The sequence below is a fragment of the Coturnix japonica genome, chromosome 2, assembly GCF_001577835.2.
Source record: "Coturnix japonica isolate 7356 chromosome 2, Coturnix japonica 2.1, whole genome shotgun sequence".
Taxonomy (NCBI): domain Eukaryota; kingdom Metazoa; phylum Chordata; class Aves; order Galliformes; family Phasianidae; genus Coturnix; species Coturnix japonica.
In genome coordinates, this window is record NC_029517.1 from 36157607 (window position 1) to 36176888 (window position 19282).

The 19282-nt window shown below is 37.4% G+C and overlaps 1 protein-coding gene across 9 annotated transcripts in view; it reads left to right on the plus strand.

Moving 5' to 3' along the window:
- RBMS3 (RNA binding motif single stranded interacting protein 3) overlaps positions 1-19282 on the plus strand; it is a 689820-nt gene that overhangs the window by 373561 nt on the left and 296977 nt on the right. For all 9 annotated transcript variants that reach the window (XM_015853914.2, XM_015853918.2, XM_015853919.2 and 6 more), the window contains one exon: positions 6504-6562. In XM_015853914.2, the coding sequence (XP_015709400.1) occupies positions 6504-6562 (59 nt within the window). The remainder of the gene's footprint in view (positions 1-6503; positions 6563-19282) is intronic.

The following is a 19282-nucleotide window of genomic DNA, read 5'->3' on the forward strand; positions in this document are numbered from 1 at the left end:
TCCAACTCAGAGAATTCTCTTATTCATTGAGAATGGTAAGATCTTAGACCTTGTCTAAAGTTCTTCATAGACATTTTTTTGTTTTTGTTTTTGTTTTTTTTCCTTCTGAAAAATGCATTTTTGGTGGACATGGTGTGATGGTGACCAATAAATCCATTTCTGAATCAAAACATTATATTCTTTCTTAGCACTAAATCTCTCAACATGAAGATATTCTTGAATATGTTTGCATTCTTTAGGTTTTTAATCAGCTTGCATGCTCCAGAAAGTTTATGCTACAGTATTCTTTACTTTCTGCTTAAAACTGCCTATGCAACTCTGTTGTTAAGATCAGAAATATATGACCTGTGTTTTATAATTGCTAAACAATTCTGAGCCTAACAAAATTCAGCAGTAAGGTCCCTAAGAGATCTTCTCTAAGTCCAGTGCTATTACAGATGTACGGCCAAATGACTTAAGGAAGACACCCCTTTTTCATTGAAACTCTTGGACAAGTTGTTATTTTAAATTCCTGTGGTAACTTATATTACAGTCTGCAAAGGAATGATTTTTGTAAACTTGAAAGCCAGACTGAAGTAAGTGGAGAAGACAGAGGTTAAACTCTTAACTTTCTTGGGCAAAAGTTGCAGGCTCCCTGCAACCACCATCCTCCAAGCAATGAGCTGGTCAGTGACAAGAGAAAGTGGTTTGAATTGGATGAATGTAGTTATTTCAGATATGTATGAATAAAAAGAGACTTCTGTCTTAAGCTCTCTGCCCCCCTCCCCCCTCCAATTTCTTTTTCTCTTTAAATTAATATGTGGAAAAAGCTATAACAGACAAGCCCGATCTCTGTTAATGGACAGAATTTTTCTCAGTGAACTTCCCTTCTGTGTGCATTTGGATGTCTTAGGTATATGAGAAAGGGGATTATAGGAACAACATCTTTGCAAGAAACCCAGTAGCAATTCCTTCTGTATTTTAGACTTTCATAATGTTGGCTTCCTCCCCCCTTCCCCCCCCCCTTCCCCCCAGAAATCTGTAATTTTTCCTAATAGAGTCTGTTTTTAAGCAAAAAAAACTGTTACACTATTTATGTATTAATTCAAAAGAATGAAAGAGCCTTGGAGTTTCTTATCTAAATCCAATTACTTCTGGTCAAATCCATCCCAGGACAAAAGCTCCTGAGATAAAGGCATACATTATTACCTAAAAGCACAGAAATGCAGGCAAGCTCCGTTGGTTTAACTAAGGAAAAACTCCTTGAAGAGGTTGCTCAGGTTGAAATCCCAAGTTTCACATTTATTTAAAACACACAGGCAACGACTGGAAAGGGGCAAAAGCAGAGTTTAGAAGGTGTCTGTGACATACTGTCCTGATTAGATGGAGAAGGGCAGCATACCTGTGGTACCAAGCTGGGTGAGGAACTTGGCGTGTCTGGTCTGATGGCCATTTTGTGTCTCAAGATCAGCCATGGCCAGCTTGAAAACTAGCTTGAAGGAGAGAATAAAAGGACTTCTCCCTGATGCTTTTGTTTTCTTTAACAACATGAAAAAGGTGAAAACCCTGAGTGGCCTGGCCAGTTTGTCCTCCCACGACATCCCGTCTTCTACCTGATGGCTTTTTGTGGTACCAGTCCGCAAGCAAGCTTTCTGCTTTGGTTTGTCTCCTTCACAGGAGGAGGGTGAATGGTGCTTGGCTCCTCCACCCTGAGCCTACTCCCAGATGAATCTCATTTTTCTCTTAATTTTAATCACACACTTGCCTTTTTCTGCACCCCTACATTCCTGGAGGCAGAAGCAGAAATGGCCTTACTCTCTTGTGTGCTGTGAGATGGGAAATTTCCATCAGTTTCAGATCTGTGTGGGTGAAGGGAGTGTTTCTCGTGTCTTGCAGGAGGTATCACTTACAACTCAAGTGCTTCCTCCAGAAACAATCTTCATTTTAGCAGCAGTTATCAAATAACAACCCAGGAACAAGTGGTCATCCTTGTCTGCAGTATAAGTGCTGATTGACGGCTTGCCTGAAAGCTCTTGAAATGGTCTATTTGTACTGCAGCTCTGATGTACATTAAGGAGTTCATTCTGCATTGTCTGCATCTTCCCAGTTTGCTGAGTAGGTAGAAAATGTGGGGTGCAATGAGTTGGGGTTCTTAAAAGACTATATGTAATACAGTGGTACTTTCCCTATACCTCTCCCATCTTCTAGGAGTATGTGACTTTCAGGATCACAAATGTACCTTTGTGTTTTGGTTTATTTGTTTGTTTTTTGACAGACCTACCAGCCCAGAGGTTGCCTAATAGCTTTCTGTAGAGCTACACTCTCTATGAGGCAATGGCATGTTCTGTGGTCAATGAGTTCCACACGTATCTTTAACTTTCTGGTGAAGTATCTCCCCCTAAATTTTTTAAGCTATTCATCTTGTAATTTATTTGCCAGTCCTCATATATTATGAGGAACAATGAAGACAACTAGTCCTCATTTCACTGCACAGGCCCTTCTTTAATGAGATGAATTCTGGTCTATGCAGTTGCTCCTTATAGGCAAGATTTCTCTCATACATTTAACCACCTAGTCTTAAATGAAAATTGTTAAATGAAAAATTGTTGAAAGAATCACAGGATTCAGGAGATTAAGAGGATTTTATTAAAAAAAGGGAAAAAAAAAAAAAAAAGAAACTAAATGAAACCACGTTTAAATAACACTTAGGGAGGAATGTAATGAAAACCAATGCATTGTCTGTCTGGAAATCTTTTGGAGAAAAATTCTGTTTCAGACATTCAGTAGACATTTCTCAAGGTAGTTTTCTCATATTCATATCATTTATTCTCTTGGATACTGTGTTGCAGTGGATTATCCTTAATGATTCAGTCATTATTTCAAAAGGTTGGTAGTAAGGGATTGTGATGAATGAAACTCCACAGTTATCATTTTCTGACTAGAATTTTTCTTTCAAAATCTTGAAAAGAATACCTCTGTACACTGTAACTTCGGAGGAAATTAAACAGTGATCATGTTTTCTCATGGAGGGTGAACTATACCTAGTATTGTTTAGGTTGATGGAATCACACTTGAAGCAGAGGTGCAGGCTGTTGGATTGTATAGTAATTTGTACTTAAATATAAGAAAGCAAGGTACTAACTCCTGTGATGCACTTTATTCTTATTTCTGTGGGTAGTGTTACTGAGGAATATATTTTTGGTACTTTCACTTGGAGGAAATCACAATTAAAACTCAGATTAATGAAAACCACCACCTTTGGAGATGAGGCATAACTTGGTACCGCTTTCTATATGTGCGAGAAAGAAACATAGCTACATTTATTGGAGCAAAAATATATTCCTGTTTTCATGCAGCACACAAGCTAACGTTCTTCATCAGGACTGATGTTCTGATTACTGTGAAATAATTACTTGAAATATTTAGGAGAATAGTGTCTAAATTAATTCCAATGACTTTATTGTGGAAGATCTCAGAGTTTATAGTGTTGATTAAACTGGCTGCATATGGCTAATTGCCTGTAGTGGTATTTGTTGTTGTGGCACCTCTCAGTACTCAGATGGCTATGTTTGCAAACACATAGGTGGTGTGCGTGTAACTACGTGTTGGAGGAATCTTCTGGACTGAACAGGATTGCTCCTATGAGTGAAATCTCTAGTGTAACCTAAGGGCTTGCAGGATCATAGTATGCAGTAAATAACTTTGAGAAATCTGTAATAAACGCAGGGCAACCACAAATGTCTGTCTTTGCTGGCAAGAAATGTTAACTTTGAGCTTTTTTGTGACTTGGATGAAACAACATGTCAATTCATTAGGAGTGGCTGAACTGAAATGGAGGCTGGGTGTTAGTTTTTGTTGGCGGAAGTTTAGGTAGGGGTTGTGTTTTATTTGAGGTTGTTGTGGGTTAGCCACTGATTTTTGTTGGATTCTTTTTCCATATATCTGTCAGAAGTCCTTTGCCATACAAGATAGGCATGTTTTTGCATGTTTTTCATGTAGTCAATTTTAAATATAAATAAATCAAATAAATGAAGATGCACTGCACAGGCCAAGTTTCCTGTTGGGTAAACTGGCCCACTGAGCAACCATAAATCATACTGGCAGAGAATCTGACCGTGCTTGCTTAAGATGTGTGCCCTAATATCTTTGAGGCCAAAGTCAACTCCAGGTATTACTGTGAAGAATTATAAAACTAAGTGGAACATTAGTGAGTATAAAGGCCTCAATTCTGAAAACACCTGAGGTTAGAAAAGCATGTGATCTCACAGTTAACATTAAACCTGTTATGTAAGCTCTTGGAGTGGAGCCAGCTATAGCATAATAGACCCACAACTACATGTCCGTTTACCCATCGTGGTAGGTGTGCATTCGATTGCATCTGCTTTCAGAGTACAAAATCCTGCCTGTCTACAGAGCTAGGAAAAAAAAAAAAAAAAAAAAAGTGGGGAGAAAGCTTTTTTTTCCCATTCTTAACAGTAATAATAATAATAATAGTAATAGTAATAATAATAATAACAACAACAACAATAATAATAATAATAATAATAATAATAATAAAAGTCTCCTGAAAGATGGCTGCACAAACTGTTAATGTTTTTGGGTCAGTTTGCCGTCCTTCAGAGTGCTTGAGTCAGTTGAAGAAAAGCAACGCAAAGTGTTTTTCTACGTAAAATGAAAGTCAAATGGAGATAAATGCTTTTTCTGGCTCTTAGAGAAAGGAAGAACAGCGAAAATAGAAAGTCTCACTTTGGTCAGCCAGCAAAACAAGAAAAAGAGAGATGGCAGTCTTTATCTAAAGCTGAGTACTAACAAGTTTCCTCTAATGTGGAGACTTCAGCTGAGAACTTTGTCTTTTGGATGCAAAGCTGCCTCAAATCTTTACTGGTACCAGTGTATTTAGGAGTCATTTATGTAGGCTTTCCCCATTCTTTTGTGTTGGTGCCACTCCCCTTCATGATATTTAAGTTTTCATTGGATTCCTGTTCGAAACTCGAAGGTCCCATTTTCTCCATAAGTGCTGGTTCTGTTGCCACTTTGGTTACTTCTACTTTCTTTTTCATGTTTGTTTTTAAATTTTCTTTTTATCTGCCTTTTTCTTTTTTTTTCTTTTTTTTTTTTCTCTCTCTTTTTTTCCCCCTTCAATTTCTTCCTTTTAAAAATATCTTTACTTTTATTTTTATTCCAATTTTCTGCATATATTTACAGAATTGTAGGTCAGAGACCATAGTAAAGTGCTCTACCAGATCTTTGATCTTTTCACTGCTGTACAGTAGTAGACATGGGTCCTGAGCCAGAGAAGAGAATTGTGGCAGGGTTTCCATATCTTGGTTTCTGGAATTTAGGTAGAAACTACTAATGCCAAATTTATATTGCTGTTAATAAACATTAATCAAATAAAAATTGGTCTAATGCACTTTGGTGGTTCACAGTTGATGTTCTGTCGATTTCACCCACGTAAAAGAATGTATTTAGTGTTTTGTTTTTGCCATTAGAAGATGCAATTTTATTATTGTCTTTTATAGTAATATCTTCTTCATTAATAGTGAAAGTTGTATACCATGGAGTTTTCCAAGACCAAAATCTGATCTATCAGAGTAGCTCTATCTGTTAAAAAAAAACAAAAACAAAAACAAAAAACAAAAAACAACAAAAAAAAACCAACACATAATAAAAATATCTCATGGCACATTTTGGAGAAAGGTCTCATCAGTGAAGCAGGGACCAAGAGAAGACAGTGACTAGAGGAATAAAATTAATTTCCTGACTCTCTTGAAGAGTTGCATTCATCTATAAATGGCCTTCTTCTATGATCGCTCACTTGGGATTAATGATGATGACCATTAAATTGGCATTTTTAGTTTAAATCTCTGTAAGGTGAAGACAAATAGCTGTTTTATTGTTTAACTGCTTAATGTAACCAGTTGTAGCTACTCAAATTCAAGTACTGGTGCAGTGCTGTGCTGTCTCTGGGAGGTCTGATATATTCAAATAAATTTTAGCATTAATCTCAGACCTGGGAGGTGGATATAAATCTCAAAAGTTTCTGTTTATCTAAAACAGAAGTTTAGAGTGTATATACACACGCATGCGTGTAAATAAATGATGATACCTCCTGCATTGTTGTTGGATCCAGTCCATCCGTATTACAACAAATTTTGCTTGGCAGCTAAAAATGAAAAAAATATATATATATATATTTTTAAGCAAGCCTAACTAAAGTAACCAAAGAATAACTGTCAGCAGTGCTGATGCCCTACAATGTACTCTGTATCAGACATTTACATTAGCGGTACAGTGCAGTGGCCAGAGGTACACAGGCTGTGGCAGAGGATAAGTACTTCCAAATGAACTGTAGAGATACTTGTTGAACTTGCAGTGGCATAAGGATCATCTCCAGGAGTATCAGGCATGCGTTCATCCAAGGAGATCTACTGCTCTTGAAATGTTTTGTATGTTGGATATATGATCTGTATTATATATATAAATACAGTAACATGTATTTCTGTTTTTTGTTTTCTGTTTAGGTATGGGAAAATTGTATCAACAAAGGCAATTCTTGACAAAAACACAAATCAGTGCAAAGGTATGTGCAAAAAGTCTGCCTTGCAAGTTTATTATTTAAGTGATTGACCGATGGCTTGATTGCAAAGGCTATAGCTACAACAGTGTAATCAACATAATGTAAAGTATATTGCAAACATATTTAATAATACCAATGCTTTGCATTGTGTTTCCAGTAACATTACTCATTCCTTTTTTTCATTAATAAACAAAATGAAAATCACAAGTCAGAACAAGTAGCAAGTTTCTTCAGCAGAAAAGTAAATTACCTTCTAACTACATAGTGCCATCTGATTTGAATGATACCATTAGTGATTCAAATTGATTTCCAATTTGAAAATGAGAAACCTTTGGGAAAAATTTCCCAAGCAAAACCTGGTTTAATTTCTCTGTTTCTGTAGGATCTTGGTCTGCACTATTGGAAGTAGAAATTATTTGTGATACAAATAGATTTATTTCTTAATTTATTATTATTATTTTAAACTTTTAAGTGAAGTATAGCATGTTTGACATATGTATATTTATAGCTAAATCTGCATTGTGAAATATTGGTTAACATGTAGAATTATCTTAGGGTGGGAATTGTTATTCATTTACTAGTCTGAAAAGCAATCAGTCATATGGTGAGGACCTCTGCTTTAAAATGTCTGTAATGTTATACTAGTGATATACAGAATCATTCTGGATTGGTAGAATCTATTGAAGTGGATTCTTCTGATAAGACAAACATTGTGGACCGTATTTCTGTGGGAGTTAGTAAAAACACTGTACAGAGATATCTCACTGATGACAAGATGAAGTCTGAAGAGAAGCAGCAAAGAAAGTCTTTTGGGCAAACTGTGAGAAGGTTCAAAATCCTGCCAGATGTACCAAGGACATCTTTGATGTTTGCAGAAGCATGTGCCTTGATAAGTTGCCTGCCAGCAGCAGCATTCATTAGCTACTCGAGAAAAGTAGGTTGGAAAATTACTGTTTTTAGTCTTAGAAAACTCCACCAGCCCAAGAGGTTATGAGGCATCATCAGAAACATCATTGCCATACAATGACACACATATATTTTGTCTGGACTTGCTTTTCTTTTCCTTGGTGCCCTGTGAAAGCAGAATTTTTATAACATTGCTGTCCATATTACTTTGAAAAACACAGTGAGAAACAGCTTTGTTTATTGTTTTTGTTTGTTATTTTGTTTTATGGAGGAATATTCCTATGGGAGGTATGAACTAGGCCAAGAGCAGGAAGCTGGCATTTTAGAGCCACAGAGGCAAGTGCTTCAGTTTCTGAGCCAGGAGGAGATGGACGTACTAGCTGCTGGCTGCATAGCCAGGAGGTTTTGGTTTTGGAGAAAGACTGTGGTATGGGGACCTATACAGGAGATGTGTCAACTCTCATTTTTTTTCAACTTTTCGTTGAGTCATAGAGTGTCTGGGTTGAAAAGGACCACAATGATCATTTAGTTTCAACCCCCCTGCTACATGCAGGGTCGCCAACCACCAGACCAGGCTGCCCAGAGCCACATCCAGCCTGGCCTCCAGGGATGGGACATCCACAACCTGCTTAGGCAACCTGTTCCAGTGCATCACCACCTTCTGTGTGAAAAACTTCCTCCTAATATCCAACCTAAACCTATTCTGTCTTAATTTAAAACCATTCCCCCTTGTCCTTTCACTATCCACACTTGAAAACAGTCGTTCTCCCTCCTGCTTATTCACTCCTTTCAAATACTGGAAGGCCACAATGAGGTCTCCCTGGAGCCTTGTCTTCTCCAAGCTAAGCAAGCCCGGTTCCCTCAACCTTTTTTCATAGGAGAGGTGCTCCAACCTTCTGACTGTCTTAATGACCCTTCTTTGGACCCCCACCAAGAGCTCCACATCCTTCCTGTACTGGAGGCCCTGGACCTGGACACAGAACTCCACATGGGGCCTCACAGGAGCTGAGTAGAGGGGGACAATTACCTCCCTCTCCCTGCTGGCCACTCCTCTTGTAATGCAGCCCAGAACACAGTTGGCCTTCCAGACTGAAAGTGCACTCTGCTGGCTCATGTCCAGCTTTTCATCTACCAGGCTTTTGTCTTAAAGTTGTCCATCTGAAATGGAAACACAAAGAAAGCATGTGGAATTGGGTTTGAACTGGTCCGTAAATATGTTAAATAGTTAAACGCAGTCTGTGGGAGGAAGAAATTTATTTGCCTGTGCTGATCATGATTAGGACCACTGTGATGTCATCATAGATGCTTCAGCCAGGAGCCTAAAGGTTCAGGGAGTGAATCTGGTGGAAACAGGCTGAATGATTGTTCTTACTGTCCTTCATTGTCTTATCCATCCACAACAGATGTTTGATTGTAACTGCTACCACAAACATGGTATCATGTGATCTGAGCTTTTTTCAGTTCGCCTTGCCTGTAGCATAGAAGAAAAGGCATAGATTTCCTCACAAAACACAAAAAAATGTGAAGTGATAAGACTGTGAAGAGTATGAATGGTAAAACTTTGAGAAAGACACACATGTTGGTTTGGAATTCTTTACATTGTTGCCTGTTTTGATGTTATTGTAGTTGGAGCCATACGACAGTGAGTTAGAATTCTATAAAAGTTTGATTTCTTGCTGTGTTATTACGTTGTAGGGCAGAGAGATATATTTATTTGTATTTGCAATGATGGATCTTTATGACATAAGTGGTACCATTAAAAGATCGTAAACATAAATGGGTTTATTAACAGAATGCTTCACGGCATAAAAAGAATTGGAAGTTTTGCTTCTTTAAAGGCTGGCTACAATTTCCTTCCTCTTCAGTGAGGTTACTGTGGAAAAAAAAAAAGTCCTGACAGGCATCAGAACTTGAAGGGATGTGAGGGGGTCATCTGGTCCATTCCTCTGCCCCAGGCCAGGACCAGTGCTACCCAAGCCAGTCTCTGGATATTTGGCTTGCTCGTGCCTGAAGGCTTCCAGTGATGGTAGCTCTGCAAGCTCTTCAAGCAGGCTGCAACAGTGTTTGCTGTTCTTGCTGTATAAAAGTATTTCCTAATATCTAACCCAAATCTCCCTTTATGCAATCTGAGCCTATTGCTTCTTTTTCTTGCTTCCCAGTGGATGCAGAATAGTTTGTTCCTTTCTTCTTTGCAGCAAACATATATTTGAAGACCGCTGTGCAACTATCTGATCTTCCTTTAGATTACACATTGGACCTTTCACTCCTTCCTTTGAGGCAATCTGTTTCAAGTCTCTTATTATATTGCACTTCACCGGTCTCTCTAATTAGTTCACTTCTAACCAGAAGACCTCAGAGCTGGGCACAGGATGTCAGTCAGCCTGAGTCTGGCCATTTGAAATACTGAAGAGAGTTTATTTCATTTGTATTCTGTGGGAATGTGTACCTCTCCTGTTTGTTTATTTGTCCATATGAAGAACCACATATATTTAAAGTATAGCTGCACTTTTGAGGGTGTTGTATGAGAACATATGTTGTATGAGGGTGTTGCTAAGAGATTCTCAGAAGCCCCCTGGTTCTGTTGTTCTCTTCTCAGGCATTGCTGCCAGCCAGGCATTCCTTACTGTGTGCTCTTCTTTGTGCTGCTCATTATTCCCTCCTAAGGCTAGTACTTTTCATTTGTCTGCATTGAATTTTGTCGTCTAGTTTTTCCTAGCTGCTCCTTAATTTGCCAAGATTATTCTCAAGCCTTAAGTCATTCAGAGTGCTTACAGCACTTGCCTCTTTAGTATCCTCTTCACAGTTAATAAATGATTTCTATAATCCACTGGACAAGATAATTTGGAAAAGGCTGAATAGTAACAGACCTGGGAGAGACATATGAGGAAACCTCCTCAGTATACCAGGTAGTTTAATGGTGAGCCATTGAGAACTTTATTTTTAAATCGGGTGTGCCAGTCAATTTGGCACCTATGTCATAGCAGTTTTAGCTAGGTCATATTTCTTCCATCTCTTTATGTTATGAGAGACAACCAAGCTTTGATTGAAACATACAGTATTTACCTCTCTGTGAGACCTAGTTAGCTGCATTTAGATGGAGATGCAGTGTGACATTTACTCTTTCTAGTCAATGCTGTGTGGTACTCATCACCTGGTGCCTTTGAGGCATCATGAATTGGTTTATATACTATTTGTTCAAAGATTTTTCCAGAAGTTCAGTCTAAGCTGACGTATCTCTAATTCACTGGGATCCACATCCACTCCTTTAAATTAAGCAAGCAAACAAACATTTCAATAGATTTCAAAATCTATTCAAGACTCATTTATGTTTATTTTCAAGAGTAAAAATACAAAATAGTGAATACAACGAAGAAATTGTTTCAAATACCCTATGTATAAATATGCAGATTGGTTAAAATAGACTTCTGGCAAAAAGTGTTAGGTTTCCTCTTTGAAAAATGAGGAAAGCCCCCTGAAAAATGGACATTGAGTCACTCTTCAGTATCCCTAGCAATACCTGCTACATTCCTGGCATGCTAAAGGGTAGTGTTATCTGACGGTTTTCTCCTGGTTGATCTCAAGAAACCATGCATGCTTCAAGGAAGTTAACAAGGGAATTCTTTTGATGTAACTTCTCATTTAAAGATTAGTCTTTGTTGGTGGTATAAATAGTGAGACATACTAGAAGCGACAATCACTCTGTAAGAGAACAATATATAATGCAAAATAAGCCCAGTCATGACAAAATAGCCAGAAATCAATGAACAAAGCAGGCAACAATCACATATGGAGAATAATGAAAAACAGACACATGATTCATTCAGATGTTCAAACACAAAAACCCTAATGAACAAGTTGGAGAGTTTTGGCTGCTTTTGCTTTTTCCCTCTTTCTCCCTCTTCCCCTTGCACATTTCCCTTCTGGGCCTACTGTACTTGTTAATTTAAAAAATAGGGGAAATTAAATAAAAGAAGCCATTCAAGGGAAGTGTTAATCTGAAACACGTAGGCTCTTCTCTTTCCAGCAGTCGCCCCTTGCCCTCTCCAGCCTGGCTCGACTTTGATAGACCTACGTGCTTGGAGCAGAGGGAATGAGTAATGGTTGTTTCACAGTACAGTTTCCATACCTCATAGCAATGGAATACAGAACAGTTAATCTGCCAAATACACAAGCCCATTTCTTAGGGTATGAATTACTGTCATCTGCATCTGCCCTTGCAGACACTTTAATTGCATGCATACAGATTTACTTCCTGGTTTAATCAGGAGCTCCCATTATTCTGAGCATTTCACTGGGTCCTTAGAAGATCGGCCTGGAAAAATGACTGAAAGTCTGAAGTCCCACCTGTGGGAATTCTTTTTTTTTCCTTTCTTTCTTTTCTTTCTCTCTCTTTTTTTTTTTTTTTTTTTAAATAAATAAATAAAAGCTATGAATCACAGTAATGTGTAGGAGACAAACAGACAAACACTTCAGCTGCATATTCTTCATGTTATGTGTATTGTTTCTTCAAACTGAACATGACTTTATTTGTTGACTAGAAGTGTTTGTCTTAAGAGAAAAATGGGTCTAACGTGAGGAGAACTATAAAGACTCTATTTATAATCTTAATATTTCATAGTGACTTTTTTTTTTTTTTTTTTTTTTTGCCAATAAGTGTTAGCAACAATCTATTTACTTTTAAAATTCAGAACCCGAGAATGTAGATACATAGTAATTGGGATTGCAGTGGGTTTATGCTCAAAACGTGCCATTAGGTTATCTGTGTAAACTCACCATATAACCCAAACAGTTTTATTTCTCTAGTTGTCCTGCTGTTTTCAGACCAAGACTTAACCTTTGCCATGGCCTGTTTCATAAATGAACTGTTTCTGAAACAAAAATGGGATAACTGGAAGCTTATTATAAGTGTTGGAGATAATTGGGACATAGTGATAAAGTGTTGCTTTGTAACTCCCCAAAGGAATCTGTCCTGTCTTGTGTTTTAAGTCAGTGGTGCTGCTCAACTCTTAAGTTTACCAGCATCCCTAAGTATTCTGATCATTTGGGGCTTAATGTTGAGGAGGATCCCACTCTATTGTTCTGATAAACAGAATCGTGTAGCGTATAATAGATATACACTGGAATCTATGTTAGGCAAATGTATAATTTTAAATCTTAAGGTTTTCTTTTGAAATATTCTGTGAAGATTAGAGCTTATTTGTGATCGCTTGATTGTGTGCATTTTTCACTACACATTTATTAATTTCTGTTCCTAGAATCATAGAATCACTCAGATTGGGAAAGACCTAAAAGATCATCGAGTCCAACCATGCCTTAACCATACTACCCTAAGTAACAACCCTCCCCTAAATCATTCTTCATTTTATACTTACTATAGTAGAATTTGATTGTGACTAGCAACATGAAGCAAGTCAATATGAAATCATAAGCTAGCAAAGAAAGAGCTAAGCTGCATTAGCTAATTTTATTTATTGGGAATAAGCTCAAATTGCAATAACTGTGCTGTGTTATTTATGATTCTCAGAATTGCCATTTTGAGAGAGAAAAAAAATCCAGCCAAGTAGGTCTGTGCCTGATCACAGGCTGTAAACTGTTCACACTAGGAGGGCATGCACAGCGTGCTTCAGGGGGAAATGGATAACGTAGAAAGTAAGTAATTTGTAAAACAGACTTATTTAATTCTGAAAATCTCAACTTGCATAAAAATAAATCAAACCTATTTTTGATGCCGGGATAGACAATAGATGTGGTGACTTTTTGTGTGTTAATTTTGTTTGTTTGCATTTTTTTCTTCCTTTTTTTTTTTTTTTTTCCTTTTCTTTTTTCTTTTTTTTCCATTCCAAAGTTTTACGTAATAAGTGGCATAAGAGTTCAGAAGTTGTTAAAAGTGTAGCAACATGGAATATTTTACTTTGGTGGATCAGAAGACAGTGAGACATTTGAGAAGGCTGGTTAGATGCTGAGCGTGGGCACGTACTCGACAAGTTTTATGTATGTCTCTGCTAATCCATCTCTGCCTGTAGCAGTCCCAGCTCATTGAGTCCCAGGTTTCTTAAATGGAGAGTATGAACTGTACATGGTGTTGCCAATTTTTGTTAGCAAATTAGCTGGCAAATCCAGAGTCTTCAGTGGTGCTCCCAGGTCAGCCCTGCTGCTGAGGTAGCACAGAATAGCATAGCATTAGTGCCCACTGGAAGTAACGCAGGGCCCTCTTTCCATTTGACACTTGGTTTGGGAAACTGTTGATGAGAATATTTTAAAGTTATGTTTCTTCCTTAAATATCTGATTCATTTTTTCTTTACTCTGGAATGTTAAAAAACAAACAAACAACAAAAAGAATTTGCCATGCTAAATATTTTGTTGAAGTCTTTATATGCATTTAAACATCACGAATCTGGCTGCTTAAAACTGGTAAATGTTTGGAGTTTCTTTTGTAGGTCTTTTTTTTTTGCTTTTGTTTTTAATTTTGCTTCACTTCTTTGAGTAAATCTGTGAGTTTGAGATTTACTATTATTTTTTTTTACTTTAAAGTTAAAAACTGATATTATTATGTAACCACATGAGACTTGGACCCTACTCTTTAGAAAAACACTGAGCAGGGATACGTCAAAAGAAGATGAAAAGAACTGGCAATAAGAAACCATGAGATTGTTCACACAATGGAGAAGTGTTTTAAGTTCACAACCGATCGTGTACAGTGGAAGTATGTTTGATCTGCAGGCTCATGAACTGTAACACTACTATACAAATATGACTGATTTTAAAAGTTACAGGGTTCTAGAGGGACAACAAAAGCGCATGTATATTCAAAAATATATAAGGTGCCATCCCTTTTTAACTAACAGTTGAAGTTTTAGTATGTTCTGGTAACATAAAGGGGCAGTGACTCAATAGGAGCATATGATGCTATCAGATGAAGTGTTTTTCTGGCACTTGTTACTTTGGCCAGTGGATCCTGTATGTTCCTTGGAAAATGTGGAAATATTTTTACAAAATTTCATTTTACTTTAGAGGTAGCAATTCTCCCATTTTCTTGCTTCTGAATGCTTTCCACATCTGCTGTACTGAAACAGGAAAAGATTTGATGAGTCGTGCTGAGCAAGTCCCTGTAGCAGGAGCATGCCAACATTGGCTGCCTCCCTGCCATCATGAGAGCCTGAGACATACTTGCTTCCGTTTCTGCAAAATATTGCTTCTCCTCAGAAAACAGACCTGACTGCATGGAAATTGCTCTGTCTCAACCAAGTCCTTTAAAAATCACTTACTGAGTTTAAAGCCAGGTCCTTTACAGATGAAACTCCTTTCTAATTAGATCCCTAGACGCTGTCATAAACAGCTCCTTTGCAATTAAGGAAAAGATTTCCTGGGTCATTATCTTTTCATAAATGAACTCATAGCCTAGCAAATATTTTCTGTAAGAAGGCCCAAGATGCTTAAGTATTCTGTGACGTATCTAATCTGTGATTATTCTTAATTTACTGCTTCCAAAATTTGCAGACCCGTATCACTGGCAAATAATTGGTTTAATTTTTTTTTTCTTTTTTTTTTTCTTTTTTTTTTCCCCTTCTAGAGAAATAAAAAAGTAAAATTTCCATTTATACACAGTGATTAATGTTTTGAGTCATTGGTCTGTAGAAGACTTTGCCAATAGCTTGGCATGTGTTTGAAGTGCATTTGGGGACTGGGTAATGTTAGCAGGCTCTTAGTGGTCTCAACAGACTTGGAAATATCTATTTCATATCACATAACTGAGTAGAAGAGAAATGTTGTGTCTTGAAACAGCAGCTTGTAATCAGCTCTGTTGAAACCTTACTTGTAATGCATTGGCTTTTTAAACTGCCTTGCAGAATCACTTTGCTTAAACTTTTACTTCTGTATTTTATCTGATGCCATTATGCAGCAGCTCAAATCTCCGTAGTTGTGTTTGGCCACTGGTTTCTTGAAGGCAGGTCAGCTTCCCCAAAAGCAACAGTATTCTGCTGAGAAGTTAGCTGCTCAAAAGTTGTAAGACAAAGAAGAGCTGAATGTTGGAAGCCCTCAGGCTGTCACAGAGGGGGACATTAGCCTGCTCCCAACTTCTCCTAGAGCAGGTTCAAGCACATGCTCTCAGAGTATGTTGCATATTCAAAACAAATGCTTACTTGTTATAGTAACACTTTGGTAATAAATCCCATCAAGACACTCCTATTGAATGCAGTTACTCAACAGGAACCATTCTGAATCGGTTCTGTTAATTATAGCATGACTTAACTTTTGCATTATGCTAGCAATCAGAAAAGTCATCATTTTGCATTTTCCCCTATTAGTGCACATCCCTGGCTTTTGTTTAGATTGGTGGAACTATTTTACCCAAGTGAATTAAGTAAATGTTCTCTTTTGTGCTAGATAATATACTGTGAAAGTAAAACACTAATAGACCGTGCTATGATTTTTATTAAATCTCCTTTTCTGGTCATTAGGGGGTTGCTGAAGTAGGAATAGATGTGCTGCACAGGAGAAAAATCATAACCTCTCACAATAAAGATGTGGCTCAACACTAAACAAGATCCTATTCAAACTCGTTTCTAATCTCCTGGTAACAATTAATGATTTTTATTTATTTATTTATTTAAGTCCAGAATGTTTTGTGGAGACGTAAATTTATACATGAGAAAGGGAGGAGTCCACATTAGGCCTGGTAGAAACAACCCTACTTGACTTAGTTCTTGCCTGACTGGGTCTTCCTCAGCGCCATTGGTGGGCTGATGTTTTCTTCCATTAGATGGCAGTGGTGTGATATATGGCTTTCCCAGACCCCTCAAATTACAAATTTGATTAAAAAAATTAAAAATTGTGTAGTTTTTCTCTTTAAAAATAAAAATGTGTACATTTGATTGATAGATATCCAAGTGGCCCCGCTTTCTTGTTTTCTTTCTTTTTTTTTTTTTAGTTTTATTTCATTTACAAGGAGTTTTCATAACTTATTGGCCAATTCCAAGCAAATGTGACAGAGGTTTGGGATTGCAAATACAGCAGTTAATAAATTTTTCAGATAATGGGCAGCTACGTAGAGTGGAGACTCAGTGCTCCTGTGGGAGGAAATGCGGGGTGAGTTTACTTCTTATCCACTTAATTTAACCACAGAAAACTTCTGCTTCCTCATCTATGGTTGAGCAAGACCTTTCACTGATCTTGCCTAACAAATAGTTTGGAAGGGATCTATGGATGTTTGAGGGGTGGGTGGAAACAGGGAGAAATGTTTGGGATTGGAAGCTTGAGATACTGGAGCAAGTTATGGTGTCACAATTGGGTTTGGGACATGGGAAGAGGAGTGAAATGAAAGGCTCAAAAAATATAAGAACACAGGCTGTAATTTCTCGTAGAATATTCTGAAATATTCTGAATAACCTAGATTTTTTTTTTTTTTAAATTCATTTTATTTTTTGAATATGATACCTATAAACATTATTCAGACTTATGCCCTTGTTGTTTACGCAATTAGTCACGGTGTTGTTGTTTATTAACTTTTTAAAGTATGGAGCAGTAAACACTATTTATTTTTAAATGATTTAAAATGGACTTGTTGCCCTTCAGTTTTTTATTAATTGAATATTTTTGCTAAGCTGTCTGCTTTCAGAGCAAAGGTTGCAGCCAGGAGATGGGGTCACTGGGACCTCCATTTAAATGCGTGTTATCTCCACGTTAATTGCCTGCATATTTAGACAAACAAGCATGCCATTCTGCAGAAAGTAAAGGTTTTTTTTTTTTGTCAACCTTAATTGTGAAACAGTAAGAAAAAGTCTGAGTGACCTGGTTTGCTTGAGGTATCATGGTTGCTCTTCTCAGTCAGTTCAGCTCACAGTAAATTGCAGGGTAAATTCTACATAACTGATGGAATGTATCTTTGAAGATGCCTCCAAACTGAAGAAAAAATAATATTCAGAATTAAAGAGTTTAATTATTGTATATTTCTTACACGTTATCCTAGTAGTTATTTCCTTTTTAATAAACATAGATATTATTGTTAGTTATTGGAGAAGAAAAGTTAGTTATTAGATACAAAGATCATGAAACATATTAAATATGCTTTGGATTTTGGAGACAGATACATATTTATCAGGGTGGGTGAGTGAGAGTTGTTACATCAGAAAGAATTCTATAGCTCCTGCTATCTATGCTCTAGTTTCTTGGACTGCTGCAGTAGAAATGTTAAAATAACTGCACTTAAAGCAGAATGTTTGTGCTTGCAACAAGTTATTCTGTGCTTTCTGGAATTAAGAAGTCTCTCTCTTGCAATTCTGTTGTGTTTTCCCTCATGCCTAGTTATGAGATTGAAGTTTTGGAACTTAAAATATTTGAGGGCTGACGGAGAAAGATGTGTAGACGTTTCTACAGTATGTTCTTTTTCTTACTTCTTCCTCCTTTTGTAATATTCTTTAGTTTTTAGTTGGATTTTTTGAAAAATAAATACAAAGTCAAGATTACTGTGGATTGCAAGGCATGTCATTTTAAAATATGAAACTGAAATTGTTTCTTTCCATGTGCATCATCTAAATTTATCTACACTGAATTTCTTCTGCTGTTTTATTACCCATCCACTTATAATAATAAAGTCCTCCTGCAGTTATTCACAACTGCCTCACCTTGTTTCCTCTCCTAAATAATCTTTTCACCTTGCTCCTTAGCTTCTTCTTATCTTCTTTTAGAAAAGTAGTTTGTGCAGTATGGGTCCCATCAGAGTTTCATGTGGAAGTCCCATTGGTGCTGTTACTCTGCTGTAAGAAAGACTGTGCCCTCTACCCTCTGTTTTTCTCTTCTAATCAACTGTTTAGCCAATAATTTTCCCCTTTACTCCATGACTGCGTAGCTTCCTAAGAAACCTTTTGTTGGGGACCTGTCAAATGTCTTTCAGAGATCCAAGCAGACTGTATTAGCCAGATCACACCTTATCCACAGGCTTGTTGACCTTTTCAAAGAACTCAGTAGTTCTGTGAGGCAAACCCACAAAAGCCAGGCTAACTCTTTCCATAAATTCTACTTCCAGTGATTTGGCTCTTTCTTTAATTTCTGGCAATTTGGTACCAGGCTTACAGACCTGTGGATACATGGATCTCACCTGGAATCTTTTAATAATAGTGTCACCACATGTGCTACCTCCCTGGTCCTCAGTACAAAGTTGGTTTTAGAAAGGAGGCTTTGCATCATTTATTAACATGTGTAGTCAGTGACTGTGCCAGCTATTTTTAAACAGGCAGGGCAAATACCATTTGTTGTTGCAGTTTGCTACTGTTCACTTTTGTCTGTTTGTCCCATGACCTGCCTCCTCTATCGTCATTTCAAATTAAGTGTTGCATCTGTTCTTCAGGGCTTTCTAAGCAGCTGCTTTGTGAAATAGCACCTAAAAATGTGATTTTTGCATTATATCCCATTTTGCCCAGTCTGCATGGGGATAATTAAAGTCCCCTGTGAGTACTCTGTTTTCCGCCTTTCTACATCTTTCTACATCTTTGCATGTTGCTATTGGTGTTAGCCTTGTGAAACTCTCCATAGTACAGTCTCAGTTCTCCAGTAATGCACAATGATCATTCTTCACATTTATGATTTGCAGTTCAGTCCTGTCATTCTTTGTTACTTGCTGCCAGGCTTTGCCTGATAATTTCTACTACTGTTATGGCCTACTCTGCGCCATGCATGTTTTGTCTTGGTGATCTGTTCATTACCTCGAATATTTCCTAGTGTCTGAGTGTTTTCTTGAATGTATTCCAGTCCACCCAACTTATGTCAAGGCCCTCAGCCACCTAGATAGCCATTAGTGTTCTGTTATGTTGGCAGTGCTA